Genomic DNA, 25230 nt, shown 5'->3' with positions numbered 1-25230 from the left:
ACTAGAGAAATTACAGCTCTGAGAGTGGGTTTTTCTTCTAGAGGTCTTTGGCCAACTGTGCCATCGCTGGGAAATTACAGACTTAGATATTTTCATGTCCCTCAACAACAAGGTCCCAACTTGCGGCTCCGGGACTTGCTTAACACTCTGAGTTCTCGCTCTGTTTTCTTTCCTCTCCTCTTGTTCCCCTTACTGACGTTCTCAAGGCTGTGGACATTCAAACAATCCTAACGCTTTGTCCTGCTTTATGGGGCCTGGTTCCCTGACATCATCCAGTTGCTTGCAGATGCTTCGTGGCCTCTTTCTCTTGACTGCCTTTCTCAAGATTTACTATTTCATCCCACTTTAACTTGGCTTAGTTTAACAGTATGGCTGTTGAGACTACAGTCCTGAAAAGATTCTGGGAGATTCTGGAATGCCCTTCGCAGTTGCATCACTTGAACCTTATAGAAAAACTTTGGAATTTGAAGAAGGCGGTTGCTGCACACAGACCCAAGAATATTGGTGAACTTGAGGCCACTGTCAAATTAGTAATAGGCTGAGGTTCCTTAGGAACGCGCTCAGAAGCTGGTGTCTGCATATGCAGCACATTTGTAGCAGTTCATAACATCTAAAGGGGCTCTACTAAGTATTAGACACTGCTCATGAAGTGATTTTGAGAAGGAGTAGTAGTGAAGAGAAGTTGCATTTTGATTTGGAGAAACCACCAGTTATATTACCTGTGTAAAGCTATTTAAATTTTTCTTGCTTGATTAATTTATTGCAAACAGCAAAAAGTTTGTAAATTTTGCTAATAATCCTTAAACGGGTTTTTTCAAATCTGTGGTAAAAGTCTGCAGTCACTCAATGTGACTGCAGACTTCTGAATCCTTACAGTGTTATGCTGTCAGAATTCTTCAGTGCCGGCGGCAAAATTGGCGGTCACATACCTGGAAAATATGTGATTTGCATACATGTGGTCATGTTTTGGCTAGATCTGCTTGGCCTCTCTCAATTCACTTGCATTGAGTGAGGCAGCGCACCTTTAGTTGAAATGTGGTCGAAAGTGTACTTTTTGTCATGTTTCCGGCACTGGAGAATCCTGTGCATGCGATTCTTGAGCTGTGATGATTCACAAGTCTGCAGTCACATGGTGACTACAGACTTTAAAGGGGTTGTCTAGGCTTGGGGTACAAGTCTGTGACTGCAAACTTGTGATCCTCCCAGCGCGCAGTGGGAGTGCTCGCAGTATTCTTTGATGGGAGCTGGTAGGCGCGTGACAGCAAATAATGCGAATTGCCTACATGTGGTCACGTGCCGTCTAGGCATACAAGGCCTCCCTTAATACAAGTTTACTGAGCGAGGTTGGGCACAGTCTAGTCGGAATGTGTCCGGAAGTGTGCAAATCGCATACTTGCAGTGACATGACCATCCGCTCCTGACACCAGAGAATCCTGACAGTGTTCGCTGTGAGGATTCATAAGTCTGCAGTCACATGGAGTGACTGCACACTTGTGCCCAAAGCCTGGACAGTCTTTTTAATTTGCAGTGAGGGTTGAATAATTTTGATTTCCACTGTATATTAAAGAATTGCTATGAATAATTTGAAAGATTAGTTTGTATGAATTCTGTGAGACCTTTGTTTGTGTGAAATGGTGAGTAAAGGGAAATTTCAATGTTCAACTTATTTCCACTCTGGCACTAGAAAAGGATTTTCACCTTTTCTACTTGGTTGAATATAATTGTAGGTTTAACTAGCTGATAAAAGGTTTTATAGATCAACTAATTTTTATCCTCTCATCATTTCTCCATTTTTAGGGTTAAGTCTCATTGAAGACCAGTCTGTCTACTCTTCACCACAAGAAGATGCTCTTCCAAATGATCCGAGAGTTAACCACGCAAAACGAAGCAAAGGTTCTGGATATTCCCCACTTGAAGAGTATAGGAAAGGAAGGAGGCATTCTTCCAGAAGCGATAAAGGGCCTTACCGAGATCGCACGAAGAAAGGACATTTTAAGAGCAAACACTGTCATGATGGATTGATTGAGCAAACTGTGGTGGAGGTGTACAGTAAGTTTTCAGAACAGCTTCAGGAGGTTTTAAGAGGAAAAGATATTTTGTTTAATGCCACCTCAACGCCTTTACTGTCTTCGGAGGATAGGGTGGTCAAACTTTCAGAATGGATTTCAACTCAAGCCTCTGAGATATCTGTGCAGCAGTACGTTGAGGACCTACGTTTGAAGCTGGATATTGTTGTAAATTCACGTGCAAGACCTACAGATGGATTATATGAAAGTAATGAAAATATGGGTGCTTTAGAGCATGGACAGCAAGGATGCAGTACAGCGGAGTATACACCTAAAATGGAATTTTCTAGGACATTAAAGCCTGGGTTGGATCATAATGGTTGCACAGAGGAGGCTCCTTCCAACAAGGCGCCGGATACTCCACCACCTAGAAGTTCTGCTCCTTGTATAGATACAGCACCTTCTACTTCACAGGATAATGTGCCTAAAAATCTGGAGATTAATGCTTTTTTAATAAGCCAAATAAATCTGGATGTATACAAGAACTTGGCAAAGATTTTCTCTCCCGAAAACAAAAAGTTAAACATGGTAAAATTTTATATTCATGCAGAACTAGAAGAAAACACGTTATGTGCTGAAATCAAGGTAAGGTGATTCTGACATAAACCTGAGTTACATTTACAATCCTCCACACAATATGAGATGTCCAGATGCATATTTACATACATGCTGGCTTTTTTCTGACTGAATTGTTAAAGAAGTTGTCCACTACTTTTACATTGATGCCCCATCCGTAGGATTGGGCATCAGTGTCTGATCGGCCGGGGTCCCGCACCTGGCACCTCCTGCCGTCTAGCTGTAGTGGCCGCCGCGGGGTACTGCACATCCATCTCCCATTGAATTGAATAGGAGGCGGATGTGCAGTACCCCGCGGCGGCCACTGCAGCTAGAAGGCCAAGCTCCGCAAGTAAGCACTTCCATCCAGCGGCCGCTGCTGCCTGCACCGATAACAGCTGTTCAACGGGGGCGCCGGGTGCGGGAACCTGGCCAATCACACATTGATGCCCTATCCTACGGATGGGGCATCAGTATTCAAGAAGTTGTCCACTACTTTTATATTACTAAAGTCATTGAGCAATGATTGTTCCTGAACATATGTTAAATGGCAGCTGTCGCTAGACAAAGATGACTTTAGGGTATTTAAAAGATAACCTGTTAGAATGGCTAGAGGGCAATGCACATGGTACGGGTTTACCGCGACAGAGGGGGACTAGAAGACCACAGTGTCTGATTTCATGTGCTCCTGCACTGATCAGAAGCACTTCTTCATATTAAACGGTGTAGGTTTCTGTTAATAGTGCAGGGGTTAAACTGTTCAGCTTAGAGTCTCTGACGCTTCCCAGCTTGGATGATCTTGGCTATTCAGTATTGGTCACTCCCCTGTCCTATATATACTCGTCTCTGGCAAGCTGGATTGCCAGTGTTAAGTCTTGTACTGCCTGGTGAGGAGTGGAGGAGTCTGTTGTTGTTAGAGGCTTTTAAAGTGTTTATCTTTGACAGTTGGTAGGTGTTTTGCCTGTGAGCAACTCCTCATCCTCTCCTATTTAGTTTCTCTTCCTTTTCGCTCCGATGTTCCCCACTGTTGTCTGTGAGTGCATGTGTGTATGATTGGTATTTTCATTTATCCCTGTACATCCTTCCTTGTTTGTCTGGTTTTTGTATTTACATACACTATTCCTTCCACTTCCCTGGGTGGGGGACAGATATAGGGCTGATTCAGGAGTTCAGCAAGGTACATGGCCCCAGCATCTTCACCATCAGAAGTAATCTGGGGAGCAGGGATAGCTAGGGCGCCCCTAGTGTTAGATTACACCAGGGCAGGGGCTCATTCCCTGTCCCTAACAGAATTGTGACAGCACAGACTAGCTTTCTGGTAGTTTTCTTTCAAGAGTAATGCACAAATTTTGGCAAGCAAGTAGATAATAATGGCCTCGTCTATGATAGTAAAGTAGCCTTTTTTATTAAACAATAGAACCTGTTTTTTCATAGTTATTACATGTTAAAAAATGGTACAAATTAACCCCGTTAGGATGACCGCTTCTTCCTTGAGGTGGTACCGAACAAGTCCGACCGTACTTTGTTTCTTCTGTACCTTAAATATTTCCGTCCTTTTAAGGCAGTGTGAGCACACGGAGCTGAAACTTGTGCTTAGGGCACAGTCTGATCGCTGTACACTGATGACGATGGCATCGCAATGCCTGGACTGGCTGTCTGCTCTCCTGACCCGAGTGTGACAGCTGCATAGAAATAAATGCTGTCACACTCAGGTCAGGAGAGCTGACAGCCAGTCCAGGCATTGCGATGCCATCGTCATCTGTGTTATGCGGCCATCTGACCGCGCCCTTATACAGCTAATTCAGCACCTTGTATCCACCTCACATTAGTGTTGGGACAACAGCGACCACAAGCCTTTTGAGGTCACGGTATTGTTGACACTAACAAAAATGGGAGGACGCTTTCAGTCACGTGGCGCTGTGTCGAAACTAGAGAAATTCCTCTGCCAGGGTATCATGGACAGTCTCTTTTATGCTGCTTTGTCTTCATATGATCAGAGGGGTTTGGGATTTTGTTTGGAGTCTGGTCTTTTCGCATTAAGTAACATTTTCTCCTTTTGTTTCTTTATATTTAGAATTACTTGACAAAACTTGGTAATATACACTGTCACCCAGACCAGTATGTGCACAGTAGCTCAGCGTTTGATAAACTCTTAATCGTTATTCACAATGAAGATATTGAGAAAAACGTTCATACGGTGAGTTATAGTAATCATCTTTGGCTGTGTTGACAGTCTTTTTTGCCTTCATTTCCATGGTTTTCCACATCTTACCTTTTTACATTTATATGTTAATTTAAGTGGTGCATTCATTACTAGTTTTCTATTGATTTCTCCTTTTTAATAGATACCGTCCTTGACCGAATTGAAAAAGAGGTCGTGCGTCAGTTTTGCCGGTGTGGACAGTTTAGACGATTTGAAGAACCGCACATATAATGAACTTTTCGTGTCTGGTGGATTTATTGTCCCTGATGACTCTGTGCTAAATCCAGATTCTGTCACAGCTGGTAAGATCTCTTTGATGGCTACTTTGACCCTAATTATTTTAACCTTGGCGAAATTTTACCAGTGCTTAGTTTATTTTTGTATCCAAAGCCTCAGACTGGTAAATGAGCTTTTGAGATGAAAGGATGTGATAAACAATACTTTCATGTTCTCTGACAGTTTTTGGTAAAATCAGTCTTATAGATGCACTCCTTTAATTTGTATACTAATACTTCATATTATTTTGCAGGTGAACTGGAAAAATTCCTCATCTTTCTTGAGCAAATAAACAGTCCTGAAAGAAAGTGGCAACTGAAAATCCATTGCAAATTTCAGAAAAAACTAAAGGAGCTTGGAAGGTGAGGGATTTTGTGCTAAAAGTTAGGGTCACCCTCATTGTGTCACAGATGGTAGCACAGGCAAGAGTGGAAAATTGGATTTGTTTATGCTGAGAACAAAGACAACACTTTCTTTTGTTAAATATACTCTAAAAGCTTATTATAGAATGTGTTCATTTGTTATATAAATCGACCTGTCACACAGACCTATTTGTCACTTGAGTAAAGAAAGAGGTTGCCCCAACTAGCAAACAGTGAAAAGAAAGTGTGCAGTATTATCAACCCTGATTTTGGCTACATAAGACTGATGGTTATGAAAAGTGGTCTGCAGACTTAATAGATGGTTTGTCCATGTAGGATAACTTGGGTATGATATCTTTATGGCATAATAGGGCACCCAAAACAAATAGTCTGTTCCCCACTGTTAATGATAATCCTTCCCATGCATGGACGTTCCAAACAGGGCAACGGCAAACTGAGAATCAGATAATCCCTTATCCATAAAAACCATTTGGTTTAATTCAAATTACATTAAAAGCCACTTGGTGCCCATGTGTATAGTCTAGCCGAAATGTCTTTGACTGTATCAGTACTTATACTGTCAAAAACCTGTTGACTGGACTATACACCCCAGCGCCTCCATGTTTCGGACTGCATCTTTCTTTACTCAGTAAGCCATGAGTAAGGACTGATGCACTCTGAAAACATGTCCGCGAGAATATACAACACTTCTCCATTTTTGGATTTTAATATGGCTTTCAATAAAGCTTGATGTTTTATGAAGTGCTCCCTGCTTGATTCTCTTTTTCTATGATAAGGCGCCTAGTCTGTTGCTATGTTATACCTCCTCTTTCTACTAGATAAGAAATAACTGTGTTGAAGTCTACAGTATTTTCATCTAGCTGTATGTTTGCTTGTGATCATTAGAGAACCATGAAACAAAAGAACAAGTTGGTGCCTTGTATTGGTCACCTCATTAGTTTGAGAAGGGAATAACTGTTAAGGGGGTTTTCCGGTTTATGCAAATACTGTTTAATCACTATAAAGTTGTACAAGTTTTTGCAGATTTTATGTTAAATCCATTAATCATTTCTAGCAATAAAAGGAAACCTGTGTAAGGTGGTAATATGGCTGTCTGCATGGCAGATATTCTGGATCACAGGGAAGGAATCATGAAGATGTAAATGAGAAGAGTGGTTTAAATTAGTCAGCACAAAATGACTGTTCAAACCAGGTGCAGCACCTTGTAGGAGGCATAACCCTTATAAAAATCATACCTTTTTGTATCCAAATTCGTTGCTGGGTGTACCGGAAATTGTGCTTTCTCTATAATGACATTGGGGACACAGGACCATGGGTATATACCCTGCCACTAAAATGCTCGTCACTAGCTAGAAAAAAAGTGGAGGCTGAAGAAAAAGAGCTGGTAATTCCAAGAATATTAAAACTTCGGTTTGCTTTATTCGTGCAATTGTTTGAAAAGTTACTGTACATGCATGGCTCCATATTGCACCTCTGACTCGTTTCCGGCATAACAAACGCCCTTAATCAGTAGGTTCATCCTACGTTGCCAAGGCCGAAAGTCTTCTTGCCAGTGATACACTGTGGTCACTCCATGGACAGATATTCTCTGCCCTATTTTTTTTCCCCTCCTTTTTTGCCGTTTGCCCACATTCTCAAGCTGGTCAAAGCGGAGGGTGTTCCATCGATCCTGATAGCGCTGTATTGGCCTCAAAGTACATGATACCTCGGCTTTATCCTGGTAATCGCATATTCTCCATGGACCCTTCCTTCTTATCCTGACCTTCTGAAGGTCCCTTATTCCATCCCACGTCACTTCAAATCACTGCGTTTCTTAATGTGGCTGTTGAACACGAGATTCTGAAATGCCTTGGGTCTGTCTCACTCATTTATCCAGACCATTCTGAAGGCTTGTAAGTCAGTTTGCCAAGGCTTACCGCCATACCTGGTTGTTCTACTTTGGTTTGTGTGATCAGAGGGACCTCCTTTCAAAACTTCTTTCCATTCCTAGGATTCTTCTTCTTGATGCTGGTCTACAATGAGGACTCTCTTGCTTTCTTAAAAAGATGTTTTTTTTCTGCCCTCTCCATTCTTTTCCAGTGTATTCTGGTTTCTCACCAACAGGCTAAGACCTTTCTTCAGGGAGTAGCTCGTTACTTCATTTTTTCAGGCATCCTGTCAAGCCTTGAGACTAGTGATGAGTGAGTATGTTCTGTTAACCCTTTCGGCGAGTATGCTTGGGCTGAGCACCGAGTAGTTACAGCTGCTCGGTGTTATGTTTGAATCGCTCCCGTGCGCATGATTTGCGAGTGTTTGACAATTTTAATACATGTGAGGAATGTGTAAGAAATAGACATTCCTTACATGTACTAAAGCTGTCAAACAGTCGCAAATCGTGCACACGGGAGCGATTCAAACATATCACCGAGCAGCTGTAACTACTTGGTGCTCGGCCTGAGCATACTCGCCGAAAGGGTTAACAGAACATACTCGCTCATCACTACTTGAGACCTTATCCTTGTTTTTTCTGCACCCCAAGAGACTCCATTGAGCTTCTCCACAGCATCTCACCAAAGTTTTTTGTGGAAAGTGGAATTCCTGGTTGATAACTTAAGGTCTTAAGTGGCTGTGCTTGCTACTTTTGTCCTGTAGGCCTCCTTCCTTGATCTCCTTAGTAACAGGGCGCAAGACCACCTTGTCCTATTTTGCCAAGGTGGTCTTTGCCTTCCAAGTGTGTGAGGACATAATCATCCTCTTATTCTTCTTTGGCCATCACCATAGTTACATAGTTACATAGTTAGTAAAGCCGAATAAAGACTTGCGTCCATCAAGTTCGACCTGTTAGTTCTGTAATTGCTAAAGTTGATCCAGAGGAGGGCAAAAACCCCAAATGATTTAGCCAATCTTCACCTGAGGAAAAATTCCCTCCCGACTCTGAAACCAGCAGTCAGAATAAATCCCTGTATCAACCTACTATTTTATTTTATTTTTAAGTATATGCTGAAATCTGCCTGGTATCTAGAAATGCATCCAGTCCCCGCTTGAACTGGTTTAGTGAATCCGACATTACCGTCTCCTCAGTCAGTGAATTCCATATTCTCACTGCTCTTACCGTAAAGAACCCCTTCCTATGCTGGTGCTGAAACCTTTTCTCTTCCAGTCTTAGTGAATGCCCTCTTGTTACCGTAATATCCCTCCTTTTGAACAAATCCTGGGCAAGGTCTCTATACTGTCCCCTAACATATTTGTACACATTTATTATGTCCCCCCTCAACCTTCTCTTTTCCAGGCTGAATAGTCCTAGTTTTGCCAACCTCTCTGGGTATTGCAGTCCCTCCATTCCCCTTATTAATTTTGTTGCCCTCCTTTGTACCTTTTCAAGCTCATTTATATCCTTTCTATATATTGGGGCCCATAACTGAGCACAGTATTCCAAGTGTGGTCTGACCAGAGCTTTGTACAGTGGAAGAACAATGTTCTCCTCCTTTGCAGCTATACCTCTTCTGATACATCCCATTACCCTGTTTGCCCTTACAGCAGCGGCCTGACTTTGGGCACTCCAATTTAGTTTGCTATCAATCAAGATTCCCAAGTCCTTCTCCATCTCTGAATTCCCCAATGATTTCCCATTCAGTGAGTACTGGTGACTTCCATTTTTCCTTCCCATATGTATGACCTTACATTTCTCCTCGTTAAACCTCATTTGCCATTTAATGCTCCACCTACCCAGCTTATCCAAATCCCTCTGTAGGTCTGCACTGTCCTCTTTTGTATTAATTGTTTTACATAACTTTGTGTCATCTGCAAATATTGATATTTTACTATTTATCCCGTTGACTATGTCGTTAATAAAGATATTAAATAACATTGGGCCTAGTACAGACCCCTGTGGTACCCCACTAGTGACGCTTACCCAATCTGAGTATATTCCATTTATAACCACCCTCTGCCTTCTATCCCTTAGCCAGTTAGCTACCCACTTGCAGACATTTTCCCCCAGCCCCATCATTCTCATTTTGTATACCAACCTATTATGTGGCACGCTATCGAACGCTTTTGAGAAGTCAAGATACACGACATCCACTGGTTCCCCCTGATCTACTAGAGAGCTAACCTCCTCGTAGAAGTCAATCAGGTTAGTTTGGCAGGAGCGATTCCTCATGAATCCATGTTGGTTCGGGGTTAATAGATTATTAGCATCAAGATGCTCCATGATTGCCTCATTAATAAAGCCTTCAATAATTTTGCCCACAACGGACGTCAGACTCACCGGCCAATAGTTTCCGGCGTCACTTTTCGCTCCCTTTTTGAATATTGGCACTACATTCGCCTGTCGCCAATCAAGTGGTACAGACCCAGTCTCAACAGAGTCCTTAAATATAAGATATAACGGTCTGTCTATCACATTACTTAGTTCCCTTAGTACCCGTGGGTGTATGCCATCAGGTCCTGGTGATTTGTTTATTTTAATGTTACTGAGGCGTTTCTGTACCCCAGCTTGGGTTAGATTTGTCATACTTAGTGGAGGATTAAGCTTGTCACTTCTCATTTCTCCTGTTAGTTCTATTTCCTTTGTGAAAGTTGACGAAAAAAATTTATTTAATAGATTAGCTTTATCCTCATCTTTCTCTATGATTTTGCCTTTATCACTTTTTATCGGTCCAATATTATTCGATTTAATCCTTTTACTATTTATATAGGTAAAGAACAGTTTGTGATTAGATCTACTTTCCCTAGCAATACGTCTCTCTATTTCCTCCTTTGCTATTTTTATTTGTTTTTTGCAGGTTCTCGTTTTTTCCTTGTAACACATTAGTGCCTCCTTGCTGTTTTCCTGTTTTAATCTCTTGAATGCCTCTTTTTTGCTATTTAACGCCCCTTTTACGTTCTTATTCAACCATATTGGTTTCCTCTTATTTCTGGCCCTTTTATTCCCATACGGTATATACCTCTCGCACTGAGTATTCAGAATTATTTTGAAGGTTTCCCATTTACTATTCGTATTTCCTTGATTAAGAATTTTGTCCCCAGCTCATCTCTGGGGACATTACCTCCACCGTCTGTATCTGAAAAGGGCCATTGTGGCCTTATCCCTACAATTAGAAGCCTTTTTGGCTTTCAGATTCTCTTAGTGATCCGTGATGGGTCACATAATGTCTGTCAGCTATCATGACGGCCTTTTCCAAATGAATCCCATCTGTTGTGTGAAAACCTATAAGGTCAGGGGAAAATCACTGTTTTTTTTAAGATCACTGCTTATTCCACCATTCTAGCAAACAATCACAATTTGTACAGCTGTAATTGGCTTAATAAGCAGTGACAGAATTCTGTTATATCCACTTTTCAGTTAAGAGCAGCACAGTGGCTCAGTAGTTAGCACTGGGGTCAAATCTCACCAAGGACAATATCTGCAAGGAGTTTGTATGTTCTCCCCATGATTGCATGAGTTTCCTCCAAGTTCTCCGGTTTCCTCCCACACGCCAAACACATACTAATAGGGAATTTAGATTGAGCCCCAATGGGGACAGTGATGATGTCTGTGAAGTGCTGATGAAAAGGAGCACAGTGTAATTAATAAGAGAGCATAACCAGTTATGTACTAGTTTTTAGGCCCTGAAGAGGCCTAAAAGGGCAGTTAAGATGTGCTCTAAGATATGCTCTGAGGGCAAATGGATATTTTAAAAGTTGGGAGGCATTGTAGCACAGTGTATTAGAAATTTGTCAAACTTTCCATTTACTGTAATTAAATTGTATTTGCATACAACTATAAAACCCATTTAACAGTTGGCCAAATTAATGTCCTAACATGGTTACTTTAAATTTGTCATTCCACTGCCTCCTTCATTACAGTTTAAAGAATTTCAGTGTGATATTTTTACTTTATTTAGTCCTCTGATCCCATTTTAGGACAAAACCAAATGCACTGAAAATGTTGGCCCTCTTCAATACGTACCAGAAAAAGCATCTAGTCGAAATTCTTTCCTATCATTACTGTGATTCTCAGAGCCGAAAAGCTCCAGAACTCGAGTGCTTGATCAAACTTCAGGTCCAGAACATACAGCAGCGACACCTCATATTTCTGACAGGTAACAGTGAAACATTTCTATTGCGTGCAATACTGTTTGCCTCTGACAAACTAAACACAAAATTAATATTTTATTCCAGAGAAAAATGTATCTTTGTTTCTTCATTACGCTGACAATGGAATTGTGGTGACAAGAATGGATGAGTTCATGCAGAATTTTACCAACCTTGTTGGCCATCATAGTTCCAGCAGTGAAGGGATATGCTTGCCCAATCTGGTCACTGAAGAAAAGGAGACAGGTACTTAATGAGATTGTGTTCTCTGTCTAGATACGATGCCTATTAGTTTACAACGGACACCTGCTTACACTTTGCATCAAAACTTAGATCTGTGGACAATTCGCTATGACATGCACATCTTAACTGTTTATACTACAGAGCTTTAGAGACTTGGTGTATCTCTGTATAGCACCAAACTTCCATACATGTTGTAAGGAAGGTTTCTAAGATTTTCCTTTCTGTCGAATTAAATAATAATAAAAAAAACATAAACTACTTGCTGTATTTTTTACCATGAGATGCACTCCAGGTTTAGACAGCAGAAAATGAGAAAACTTTTTTCCTGTTTTAAAACTTCCCTGGTGGTGTAAAGTGGAGGGTTCATTATCATAAATTTTAATGCTGTAGGACGGGGGTGGGCAACTAATTTTACAGAGGGGCCGCATGAGAGACAGTGATACTTGTGGAGGGCCGAACCAATAGGCTGAAATTAATTCTGCTCAATATTAGTAACCTATTATTTATAATTATTTTATCATTTAATTGTATCACTTAATATTGAGCTATTAAGTATGCTGACATCCCCCTATATACCGAATGAGCCCCCACGTGGCCTCCTGTACACAGCACGAGCCCTCCTGTACACAGCACGAGCCCCCACGTGGCCACCTGTATACAGCGCTAGCCCCCACGTGGCCACCTGTATACAGCACGAGCCCCCACATGGCCTCCTGTATACAGCGCAGCGCAGGTTATGTACATACAAACATCCCATATCCATAAGAAAGAAACCCACATGCTCATCTCGCTCTTGTCTCTGGTGCAATGCCTCTCCGCAGTGCACAGCTGACGCGATGATGTCATGCCCAGGTCTGCTGTAGGGTAGAATAGGGATGTAATAAATCTAGTGTAGCATGGGCGTTATACACTGAGCTCTGCTACATATACACACACTTCTGCTACATATGCATGCGTAGACACACAGTGTATACATTACCACATCTTGCAGTTTCTTCCAGGCATATGACTAGCTCCAGGACATTTCATGTCCTGTGATCAGTCGGGTGGAAAGTCCTTCAGCTGCTCGGGATGTGCAGTCTCCGTTCATTTCCCGGTAGCTTCCTCTCCTGCTCTGCACTGACCACATCGGTCAGTGTCGGGCAGGAAGGGAGAGAGCTGTTCTCTCTGTGATCGGGAAAGACACGGTCTACGTTCTCCTCCATCACAGGAAGCTGCCTTCAGACTATAGGACGCACACATTTATCCAGAGTTTTTCTTGCTAAAAAGTGCGTCTTAAGCCACGTGTACAGAATTTTTTTTAGTTTTTTTTTCAATTTGTTGGTTGTACATATACTTAATATATCCATTTGCACGAGTTCTTGGTTAAACCTGAGCTCTACATTTACTATTATATAAAGTGAGCTAAACTTCTTTAAGAGGATCCTAATCGAACTTGAAGGTAAATTGCTTCCTTGCCTATGACAGACGTTGAAATGCCAGAAAGTTCTGACTTTATATTGCATGAATAAGTAATGTCTCATTTTGTGGTCAAATATTTAGGAAAATTCTCTTTGTAAAACAGCTCTCAGCACAGCTGATGTTAAGGAAGACGATGACATGTCCCTGGATTCTGCTGACGTATCTCTAGAAATTGAATTATGCGCCAACTCTGCAAACCCTAAATCGGAGAGAAGTGAAGCTGCAAGCCTATCAGAAGCTGAAGATACTCAGGCTGAGGGCTTAAATCCCAGGTCTCCCATCGTAGATACCGATTACATGCAGCCGGTGACGCCCGTCTCCACAGCCGGCTCCACGACGGGCGACAATAGCAGTGTGACAGGAGATGACCTGTCTTTCCGGGACTACAACAGCAAGCAATTAGGTATTTCCCCTTTCAACCTTCTCACACATCAGACTTTTCTTGGATCAAGTGTATACCCTATGCTGCGTAACCAAGCATCAGGGGAAAACAATTTCACAAATTCATACAGTCAGTCAACGGATCAGGAGACTGCACCGCATTCTGAGTGGGATCATAAGTGGAATGTAAAATAGATCCTTTTTTTTTATTTTCTATCTACTTGCAATATAAACAAAATATTTATATATAAATGACTTTGTAAGATTTTTTTTTTGTTTCTTACATAAAGAAAAATAACATTTTATTATGTATTGAGGGGAAAGCCCTCTTTTCTCTGCCTCTTTTTGGATTCTCTGTCATGTACATTACGCATCAAATAAATAAATTTTTTTACGGAAACTGAAAGAATTGCACTTTAGATTGAAAGTGTTTTTTTTTTTCATTCTCTAATTACTAACTTCTGTTTATCTATTTTGTTTGATTTTTTTTTTTTTCGATTTAACACTAAAGCAGGTGTTCCTAAATGTATTTATTCATTGATGTAAGTATTATGACTACAAAACATTAGGGGAGAGTTATTAATAGTCTCATATGAGAGTAAAAATGGTGAAAACTACTAAATTAATCAAAATTGCACATACGGGATGCTAAATTTGGTGCAACTTCTTTAGTATACCAGACGTTATTCTTTACGCCACCTCATGCATGCCAGTATTTTGAGCTGAAAAATGGCAGCATCTTATGAATTTGGATAGTGAAAAGAAACTGCACCCAGGACATACTGCCAAAAATTGCCAATATAATTAGGGATAATAATCAACACCTAGCCTTGTGTGTACTGGGTGCTACTCATGAAAAAAAACAATTGTAATAGTCCATTTAAGGGAAAAGAAAGGTAGCAGTCACCGGTACTTGAAGAACACTTCTTTATTCTGTACATTAAAAACGATGATGCAGGGGGCATGTGGAACACATGACGGACGACACGGACGTTTTGCGCTCCAGCTCTTCTACGGATCCTGTGTTACGGGGGAAATGACGAGGGTGCAACTCAAAGCCACTTACCACCCCTCAATTTGCGTCATTAACATGCGCAAATTAACCCCCAATATTGTACACAAAGAAATCACCTACAACAATATCTATACAGCATCTATTAAAAGGAAAATACTTCTATCACGCTCCTAATTATAAAACGACAGACATGTCCAGTTTATCGTTAAAACCGGCTAAACCCTGTGCCCGAGTGCGCTTTATCCATCTGGCTTCCTTCCAGGGCAGGAGTCTTATGAAGATCTCCCCCCTAGATGGATAAGTGGACCTTTTCTACACCTGCAAATCTTAAAACCTGTGAGTTACCATCATGCGTATGCCAAAATATGTTGAATCAGTCTGAGCCCTTTTTTGCTTTCTATAGATTTAAAATGTTCCCGGAATCGGACAAATAATGGCCGAATTGTTTTGCCTATGTAATAAAAGCCACAAGGGCAAAATATCACATAGACAACACACCTGGTACAACAGGTAATGAAATCCTGGACTGTATATGCAATGTCACCTATTTTTAGAGTTTTTTTCTGTCAGATTAAAATGGCAAAAGTTATAATTGCCTCATCTGTGGTTGCCTTATGGTTTATTCTTATTCAACCAGTTGTTCGATGTAGTTCTCAATCTGTTGTGGACCAAAACATCTTTTAGATTCTTGCTCTTCTTACAAGAAGTCAAAGGGCCTCGCGCCACTACTTTAGCTAAACTATTATCTTGCTCCAAGACTGGCCAATTTTATGGATTCCTGATCTAATCAGTTTATTCATGGCACCAAATTTGAAGCTGAAAATTAATCCTTTCTCTGTTTTTTTTTTTTTTTTTCTTTCTGTCTACTGTGACCTTTTAGTAGATCATGTTGGGAAAAGGCTCTTGCTCTCTGGAGAGTTAGATCCACAGTGGATTCAGGGTAACCCCTTTCATAAAAACCTCTTTTTTAGGTCAATTGCCTGTTCTCTAAAACGGGGGTAATAAGAGCAATACTATCCAATATGGGCAAAAGTACAGATACCATTGATTTCATCTGTGTGGGGGGTTGATTTTATACTAAAACACACTGCCTTCAGATTTTTGGAGAACTGGTACCTACAAAAGACAGGGACAGCGATGGGGACCCTGGTGGCAAGTACATTGGCTAATTTGTTCTTGGCAGTATTTGAAGATAGATTAATTTATGCCCTTAATAATCCTTATCTCAGATAGATCAGACTTTGTCTCCGATATGGCGATGACATATTTATGGTTTGGGCGGGGTCTCAGGATCTCTTTTCAGAATTTGTAGATTATCTGAACCAGACCAATAATATGAATATGAAATTTACCTCCACATATGGGGGGATGTCCCTTGAATTTTTAGATGTCAAAATTCTGGTCAATGAGGGCTCCTCAGTTACAGAAGTATACAGGAAACCGTTCTCAATGAATTCCCTTCTGCATTTTGACAGTTCTCATCCTCTCTACACTAAACAATCCCTACCCTACAACCAGTTTCTAAGGCTGAGGAGAATTAATACGCATGAGGAACACTTTAGAGAACAGGCAATCGACCAAAAAAAAAAAGTGTTTTTTTTTTTTTTTACAAAGGAGATACCCTAAATCCACTGTGGATCTAGCCCTCCAGAGAGCAAGCGCCTTTTCCTAACATGATCTACTAAAAGGTCACTAGACAGAAAAAACAGAGAAAAGATTCATTTTCAGCTTCAAATTTGGTGCCATGAATAAACTGATTAGATCAGCAATCCATAAAAATTGGCCCGTCTTGGAGCAAGATAATAGTTTAGCTGAAGTAGTGGCGTGAGCCCTTTGATCTCTTGTAGGAAGAGCAAGAATCTAAAAGATGTTTTGGTCCACAACAGATTGAGAACTACATCGAACAGCTGGTTGAATAAGAATAAACAGACAACCACAGATGCGGCAATTATAACTTTTGCTGTTTTCATCTGACAGAAAAAACTCTGAAGATAGGTGACATTGTACATACAGTCCAGGATTTAATTACCTGTCTTACCAGGTGTGTTGTCTGTCATATTTCGCCCTTGTGGCTTTTATTACACAGGCAAGAGAATTTGAGCGTTATTTGTCCAATTGTAGGAACATTTCAAATGTATAGAAACCAAAAAAATGGCTCGGACTGATTCAACATATTTGGCATACACATATATACATAACCCACAGGTTTTAAAGATTTGCAGGTGTAGAAAATGTCCACTTACCGGTCTGGGGGGGGGGGGGGTGGGGAGATCTTCATAGACTCCTGCTCAGGAAGGAAGCCAGTTGGATAATGTGCACTCGGGCACATGGTTTAGCTGGTTTTAACGATAAACTGGACATGTCTGTCTTTTTTATAATTTTTTTTTTTAACTTTTTATTGAAAGATTCCACAGGATAAAAGTTACAAACATATAAGGTCAGAATAATTCAATACAGTAACATGGATGTAACATCACATTCTCAATAATTAGCGTAAACAAAGAAAAACGAACAAACAAATTGAAACACAGCTTCCGTTATGAAGCATTGAACTCTTTTTACTAACTTAGCTAGTTCCTTATCAAAATTCAGTACACGTACCAATTATGGCTATATCAGAAGTACACTATGTTAGTCTATATCATATATCACTTTCTATGTGTTTAAAGGAGCACATATCAGGGCTCCTAATGTGAGATTGACGAAGTCATGGCATTAGGGGATAAGGATGTTGGGGGCGAGTCACACCATTTTTCCCATATCCTTTTGAACTTCTGGGGACATCCTCTATTTCTATATAATATATTCTCATATGGTATTTCATTCAATAACTTTTTCCACTGGTTGATAGTGGGAGGCTTACCCCCCATCCATCTTAGTGCTATTGCTGTCTTTTTATATTTATGAGCGTGGTAGACATGTTTTACTTTTAATACATACTGTAGAGATGATATTGTAGGTGATTTCTTTGTGTGCAATATCGGGGGTTAATTAATTTGCATATGTTAATGACGCAATTTGAGGGATGGTACGTGGCTAAGTTGCACCTTCATCATTTCCCCCGTAACACAGGACCCGTAGAAGCGCTGGAGCGCGAAATGGCCTTCGTCCATAATGTGTTCCACATGCCCCCCTGCATCATCGTTGAAGTGTTCTTGAAAGGTGGCACTCACCGATACTTTTTTTTCCCCTCAAGCAGACTAATGAATTTGGATAGTTTTCTTAATAATCCATTGTAATGACGCATTTCCTAGACCTTCTCAAGACCTCAATAACTTGCGTTTACATGTCCCCCACTTTTTTTTGTTTAATAGATCCTCAACTTTTTTCCCTGGTCATGCAAACAAAAATCTTAAAGTTGGGACTCTGTGTAAAATGTAAAGAAAACAAGAAGACGATAATTTGGAAATCTTTTACAGCCATATTTTACTTACAACAGAACATAGATCACACGTTAGAAGTTGACATTTTTCTATTTCATTTGTAAAAATTGTCTCACTTAGAAATTGATGGCAGCAACATGTCTCAAAAAGTTGGGACAGGATTAACTAGAGGCTGGAAATGTAACAGGAAAAAAAACAGCTAAGTCACATGACAGTAAGAGCATGTTAGAGAGGCAGAGTCTCCCAGAAGCAAACATGATCAGAGATTCACCAATCTTTGATCAACTATGCCTACAAATTGTGGAACAGTTAAAAAAAAAAAAAAAAAAAAAAAAAAAGTTCCTCATTGTTAAATTTGAAAGAAATTTAATATCTCCTCTAAAGTACATAATATTAAATATAACAGATTAAGAGATTCTGGAGAAATCAATGTCCAGAAGGAACCAGGGACAGTCAATATTGGAAGCTCGTGATCTACAAGCCCTCAGGTGCCACTGCATTAAAAACGAGCATCATTTGGTCGTGGAAATTGCTGCATGGGCTCAGGAATACTTCCATAAATCGTTCTGTGAACACAATCCACCGTGCGCTCCACAAATGCAAGTTTAAAGCTCTATTGTACAAAGAAGTCATACATCAACAGAATCCAAAAACACTGCACATTTATAACAGATTGAGGCAAAAAGGAAAACTGTTCTGTGGTCCGATAAATCAAAATGTGAAATTTGTGAACCATGTATACCATGTCCTGTGAACGCAAGAGGAGAGTGACAGTCCTGATTGTTATAAGTGCACAGTTCAATTGCCTAAATCTCTGATAGTATGTCCCACCAAGGACAACATCTGCAAGGAGTTTGTAGGTTCTCCCTGTGTTTGTGTGGGTTTCCACCACACTTGAAAGACATACTGATAGGAAATGTAGATTGTGAGCCCCAATGGTAACAGCGATGATTACGTATGTAAAGCGCTGCTGAATATGTTAGCGCTATATAAAAATAAAATATTATTATTAGTGCCTATGGCAGGGGTCCCCAACCTGTAGCTCGGGAGGGACATGTGACTCGCGGTCCCAAGAATTGTGGCTCGCGGCTGTCTGCCAACTTGGTGCGTTAGCTCCAGATCTACCAGGTATGAAGCGTACATCTTAAATTGGTGAATTTTGTGTGTACCCCTGCACAGAAGAGCAGAACTGGATGCACATATGTTGGTCTCGGGGTATGTGCCCACGATGCAGAAAAAATCTGCAGCGTTTCTGCATGTTCTTGGCAGTAAAAACGCTTGCGGATTTTACACACGTTTTTGACGCGTTTTTACATTCGGATTTGACTTGCGTTTTTCAAATGTATTGGGACCTCAAATCCACATGTGGAAACGCACAAATAATGGACATGCTGCGGATTTTTCCGCAAGGAAAATCCGCTGCGGAAAATTCCGCAGCATGGGCACAGAACATGCAGATTTTCATTGGGGATCATGGGGCATGGATTACCAAGCGTTTTGTAAGCGTTTACGCTGCAGAAATCCTGCATCAAAAACTTTTGAAAAACACATAGTGGGCACACACTAGGGGTGTAGAGATAATTTAAGTATGGTACGCTGGAGACAAGATGATACTACCTGTCAAAGGAGATGATTGAAGCTGGGTGCGACAGTGTGTTGGAAGTGCTTGATGGGAGAATACTGATTGGGGTTATTGTGGGAACCCCTGGAATCTTGGTATACTGCTTCAGGGTGATTTCTGTGGAAAAGCTATGGTTATCATTATACCGATAATGGGGGCTCTGGTTGCCACTACTGTGAAGGGGGCTTCAGCTGGATGTGGCTCGCAACCTCTCTCGGAGCTGAGTGTGGCTCTCAAGGTCAGAAAGGTTGGGGACCACTGGCCTATGGCATGAGTCGTTAACACATGAAAGGCGCACCATCAATGCTGAGCATTACATAGCAGTTTTAGATCAACAATTGCTCCATACTGACTACGTCTATTTCAGGGAAGCCCTTGCATATTTCAGCAAGACACTGCTAAACCACATACTGCACCCATCACATCCGCATGGCTTTGCAGAAGAGTTCAGGTGATGAACTGACCACGTGCAGTCCAGAACTTTTCACCAAAAGAAAACATTTGGCGCATTATTAAATGAAAAATCCGGCAAAGAAGACCCAAGACTGTGGAGCAGCAAGAATTCTTCCTCAGTCAGGAATGGGACACCATTCCTCGCCCAAAACTTCAGCGATTGGTCTCCTCACTTCGCAAACATTTACAGACTGTTATAAAAAGAGGGGGTGCTCCACAATGGTAGACACTGCCCGGGCTAAACTTTTGAAACGTTGCTGCCATCAATTTCAAAATGAGTTAATTTTTTACTCTTTTTCACTTTCTGATCTGTGATCTATATTCTGTTGTGAATTAAATATGGCTACCAGATTTCCAAATCATTGCATTCTTGTTTTTACACAACGTCCAGACTTTGGCGTTATACTTAATTAGGGTGATCGTGATCATTGCTATGTATAGCACAAGTGGATGGTCGCAGCTTCAAGTTAAATTCATTGAAAAGTAAAAAAAAAAAAAAAAAGTTTTTAAAAAATATACATGAAAAAAATAAAAAAACACAAGTTCCAATCACCTCCCTGTTTCCCCATTAAAAAAATACACATTTGGCATTGCTGTATTCAGAAATGTCAGATTAATCAAACGATAAAATTCCGGTCGTTAAACGGTGTAACGAAAAAAAATTTAAATTCCAGAATTACGTTTTTTGGGCCTCCGCAACATTGAAATAAGAGGCAATTAAAACGTATCTACCCCAGAATGGAGTCCATAAAAAACGTCAACTTTGGGTGCAAAAATAAAGCCCTCACATAGCCCCATATCCGGAAAAATGAAAACATTATGGGTCTCCGAATATAGTGACACAAGCAAAAAAAAAATTTTCTTACAAGTTTCCACAATTTTTGTTCACCACTTACATTAAAAAAAAAACATTGACTTGGAGAATCATGTTGCCAGATCAGTTTTACCTTATAAAGGACATGTTAAATAAAAAAAAGAAAAACTATTGTGGAATTGCCCTTTTTTTTGGCAATTTCACCGTTCTTGACATTTGTTTCTCATTTTCCAGTACACCATGTAGTAGAATGAGTGGTGTCATTCAAAAGTTAATCTTGTCCCGAAAAAACTCACACTTCTATATTGACGGAAAAATTAAAAGTTATCGCTCTGGGAAGAAGGGGAGGAGAAAACGGAAAATCGCCCGGTGGTGACTGGGTTAACAGTGCATCAACAGTTTCTGCCATGGACAGTTGTGTTTTAACCCTCTCTATTCCTGAGACTCTTGAAATGTGTTAAATCCCCAGAGTGAATCTCTAGGAAATCTCATGATGCTCCTGACCATTTTTTTTGTGATTATTATCTTGCTGTTGAGAACCGTTTCGAGATGTGTTTTGTTTTCATTTTTCTCGTTTTGCTGCCATGTGTTGTATTACTGTTTATGAATGAATTAATACTGTAAATGTTATTTAAATCAAAACTAAGTCCAGAAACATGAGGTCAGACAACTTCAAAACTATAATACCACAAAAAAAATCTAGAGCGGCTTGACAAGAAGAGATTCTGACACAATAAATAAAAATTAAATCATTTTATTCAAGTAAGGAATTAAAAGTACATTAAAATAGACAAGGAAATGAACCTCCAAAAATAGGGGGGATGGAATACACAATGCGATCTACTGCATATACAAGATGTCAATAATGGCACCCACAGGATTATACACCTAAACAGGGTATGGTACTAAACCCTAACAGCTACAAGGCATGTGAAACAGAGGACTACTACACCCTAGTATTGCGCTAGTGCGACAAGGAGAGTATATCCACTGTATGTATCATAGAAATAAGCCAGGAAAACTGAGGGATTTAGGATGGCAAAAAAAAAAACTGCTGAGTGGAATCCTAATGAAGCAAAAGGAATGTGTGTGTAATGCCTGTGAAGGAGGGAATTGGAATACCTTGTGGTAAAGTGGATCCTGGTGCACTGGAGACCAGATGTGTCCTCCCCACACCCGACGGACGCCGTTTTGCTAAGTTGCTTCTTCCGGGGCGTGTCATACCAGGGGAGGGTCTATGATTGGTATAAATACAGAATCTAGCCAATGGAAGTCTGGGAGAGCCTGAATGCCCAGCTGAGGGATCATTCAAGAGGCAGGTACAGAGTCACGTTGCCCGGCGTCATAGATGACGTCATGCGTCTTGATCCATCCTCCTGATAAAGGGGACTTCCGGAATCGCGCTCCGTGAACCACAGGTGGAACGCACCGCGGTCACGTGATTGAGCACTTCCGCAAGTCCGGGAGGATGCCGATCAAGCGCAAGCGTGCTGACGTTGAGCAAGGCAGGTGGATCCGGAATGCAAGAGGGGTGGGTACTGAAAGCGATGTAAACCAATGAAAACAGAGGGGTAAATGATCCCTGCATGCTGTTGATTTTATATGCCCTAAAATAATGGGACATAATTCTAAATGCCTGAAGCATACTAAAACCCTACATACTAAAGGGGACCTATAATTAATAACATAACACAAATAGTAAATGTGAATAATCCAAAATACATACACTAAAAGCGGGCCAATAAATATACTCTAAAAAATCTTAAAACAATGATAAATCCCACAGAGGAGTTACTTACCGGGATAAACAATTATGTGTAATAAAAAAAAAAGGAAGAGTGTGGGTCGAATGTGAGTGACGGAGGTGCCTACTGGAAAGGAGAAACGCGGGAAAAGGAAGTGCCAGATGAAATACATTTATTCATGGAAAATATTTAAACATAGAAAGTGCAAAGTGCATAATACTGTGCAGATTATCCAAAAAATAAGGGAGATCCTATCAAAGGATCACCTACAAAAAAGATCCGAAAAAAGGTAGGAGTGCTTATGCACAAAGTGCATGGTGGTAGCTTATCAAAGGATCGCCTACAAAAAAGATCCGAAAAAAGGTAGGAGTGCTTATGCACAAAGTGCATGGTGGTAGCCTGCTACAAAAACGTGCGGACGTGCACAATGAGGCCCATATTTAGTTGAAGAAAAGAGGGAGGGGAGGGAAGTGAGAGGGGGGGGGGGGGGAGGAAGGTGGACAGGGGAGAGGCGGGGGAGGAAGGAAGTCCATCGCGAGTCCATCGCGAGTCCATCCCACTGATATCTTCAACCAGAAGAAGTGCTGAGGCCATTCATCCATCCGGAAAGTCATGTGTTCATCAGAAAGCCAAAATAGATCTTCCGTATTTAAGGTTCGGACAGAAAAATTAACCCCCAGATTAGGTAAGCCAGGTCTCCACATGTACGGCATCTGCTTCAGTTATACCCATTGGTATGTGTACTATAAATAGAGAAATAAAAATTAGACTCACAAACATATTAAAAAGTATATACATACCATTTTAAAAGAAACCCTCAGAGTAGCTACAAAAAGGACCCAAAACCAAGGTTTTCATTGAGACCTTGTGGGGTAAGGGTACCAAGACGATAAATCCATTGGCTCTCATATTGGGCCAGAAGTTTACCCAGATTACCCCCTCTTACCCCCATGGTGACCTGGTCAATACACTTAATCTTTAAACCGACAGGATTACATTCATGGTACGTTTTGAAATGGCGCGGTAACGTTTTTAGCAGGTTCCAATCATCTATAGTGTTAGCCTTTTCAATGTCTCTGACATGTTCTCTGACCCTTACTTTCAGCTCTCGTGTGGTGAGGCCTATATAGATTAAATAACATGGACACTTGGCATAATAAATTACCCCTTTCGAAGAGCATGTGAGATATTTTCTGATCTGAAAATGCTTGGTTCCATTGAAATTTTCAAAACTAACTGACTTGTTTAAATTTAGGCAGGCTTTACAGAGGCCACATGGAAAGAATCCCATTCTTAAGTCATGTTTTTTAGGATCTCTGACGGGAATATAATGACTATGCACCAACAGGTCTTTTAGATTTTGACTTCTCCTAGCTACCATGGATGGAGCTGGAGAGATCATTTTTCGAAGAATAGGATCCTTATGAAGAACTTTCCAGTGCTTTGACAGAACCTCTCTTAAATCCTCCCACCGATCACTATAGGTGGAGATAAAGCGTAATCTGATTTTTTGAGTTAGTCCGATTCTTTTCATACATACCGTAGATCAATTTCTCCCTAGGGATATATTTAGCTCTTTTGTACCCTCTATTGATGGAACGTCGACTATATCCCCTGTCTAAAAAGCTTTTTCTTAGGTCTACCGCTTGATTCTCAAAACCATTACCTTCTCAGCATATCCTCTTAGCTCTCAAAAATTGCCCCATAGGTATTCCCTTGATGGTAGATGGAGGATGGGATGATGTTGCATGGAGAAAAGAGTTTGTGGATGTAGGTTTCCTATAGACATCTGTTGTAATCCTACCGTCTTCGGAAACCGTAATTTTCAGGTCCAAACAATCCAAATCTCTTCCAAATTTGTAAGTCAGTTTAATATTCAATTGATTATTGTTTAATCTTGCCATCAGTCTTTCCAAGTCCACAACTGTGCCCTCCCACAAGAACCAAATGTTATCGATATATCGCATCCAGCCCTGGATGTGGTTGATCTCTACAATGTCATCTCCCTGGAATATGTCCCTCTCCCACGCTCCCAAAAACAGGTTGGCATACGAAGGGGCACAGCACGCCCCCATCGCAGTCCCCTGTAATTGTAAATATGTATTGTTATTAAAAGTAAAGATATTGTCTTTAAGGACATATTCCATGAGGGTGAGGATCAATTCCACCAAGGCCGGACGCAGATTACTCGATTTCAAATAAAAAGTAGCCGCTCTCAATCCATCTTCGTGTCTGATGGAAGTATATAGAGCCTCTACATCTGCTGTAACCATGGTCATGTTTTTTTCCAGACAGAGGTGATTCAATCTCTGTAGAGCAGCTGTGGTATCTTATATATAGGAAGGCAAAGAGGGCACCAATGGTTTCAGATAATGGTCAATAAATTGAGATGATCTCGCAAAGGCCTCCATTACCGGCTACTATAGGTCTGCCTGGGGGATCTATGGGATTCTTATGTATTTTGGGAATCAAATAAAATGTTGGGAGTTTAGGTTGTAACTTGCTGATGCTGTCCAGCATTTTCTTAGGGATAATCCCATTCTCAAAAGCTTTTTGCAAAATGGATATTAATTC

At 40.7% G+C, this 25230-nt stretch overlaps 1 protein-coding gene across 6 annotated transcripts in view; it reads left to right on the top strand.

Moving 5' to 3' along the window:
• The window catches only part of TASOR (transcription activation suppressor), an 84846-nt gene extending 70824 nt beyond the window's left edge, over positions 1 to 14022 (top strand). For 3 of the 6 annotated variants that reach the window (XM_073644604.1, XM_073644605.1, XM_073644602.1), the window contains 7 exons: positions 1798 to 2651; positions 4696 to 4818; positions 4967 to 5126; positions 5354 to 5462; positions 11370 to 11548; positions 11628 to 11786; positions 13348 to 14022. In XM_073644604.1, coding sequence (XP_073500705.1) covers positions 1798 to 2651; positions 4696 to 4818; positions 4967 to 5126; positions 5354 to 5462; positions 11370 to 11548; positions 11628 to 11786; positions 13348 to 13820 — 2057 coding nt within the window. In that variant the 3' untranslated portion in view covers positions 13821 to 14022. Of the gene's footprint in view, positions 1 to 1797; positions 2652 to 4695; positions 4819 to 4966; positions 5127 to 5353; positions 5463 to 11369; positions 11549 to 11627; positions 11787 to 13325 lie in introns of all 6 variants that reach the window. The other 3 variants (XM_073644603.1, XM_073644601.1, XM_073644606.1) reach the window with 2 other exon arrangements.
• The last annotated feature ends 11208 nt before the right edge of the window (positions 14023 to 25230 follow it).

This window comes from Phyllobates terribilis, unplaced genomic scaffold (genome assembly GCF_046119375.1).
Source record: "Phyllobates terribilis strain yellow unplaced genomic scaffold, ASM4611937v1 Scaffold_8__6_contigs__length_399053987, whole genome shotgun sequence".
Classification (NCBI taxonomy): domain Eukaryota; kingdom Metazoa; phylum Chordata; class Amphibia; order Anura; family Dendrobatidae; genus Phyllobates; species Phyllobates terribilis.
Note: the sequence above shows the minus strand (reverse complement) of the source record. Positions and strands in the feature narration are given on the sequence as shown.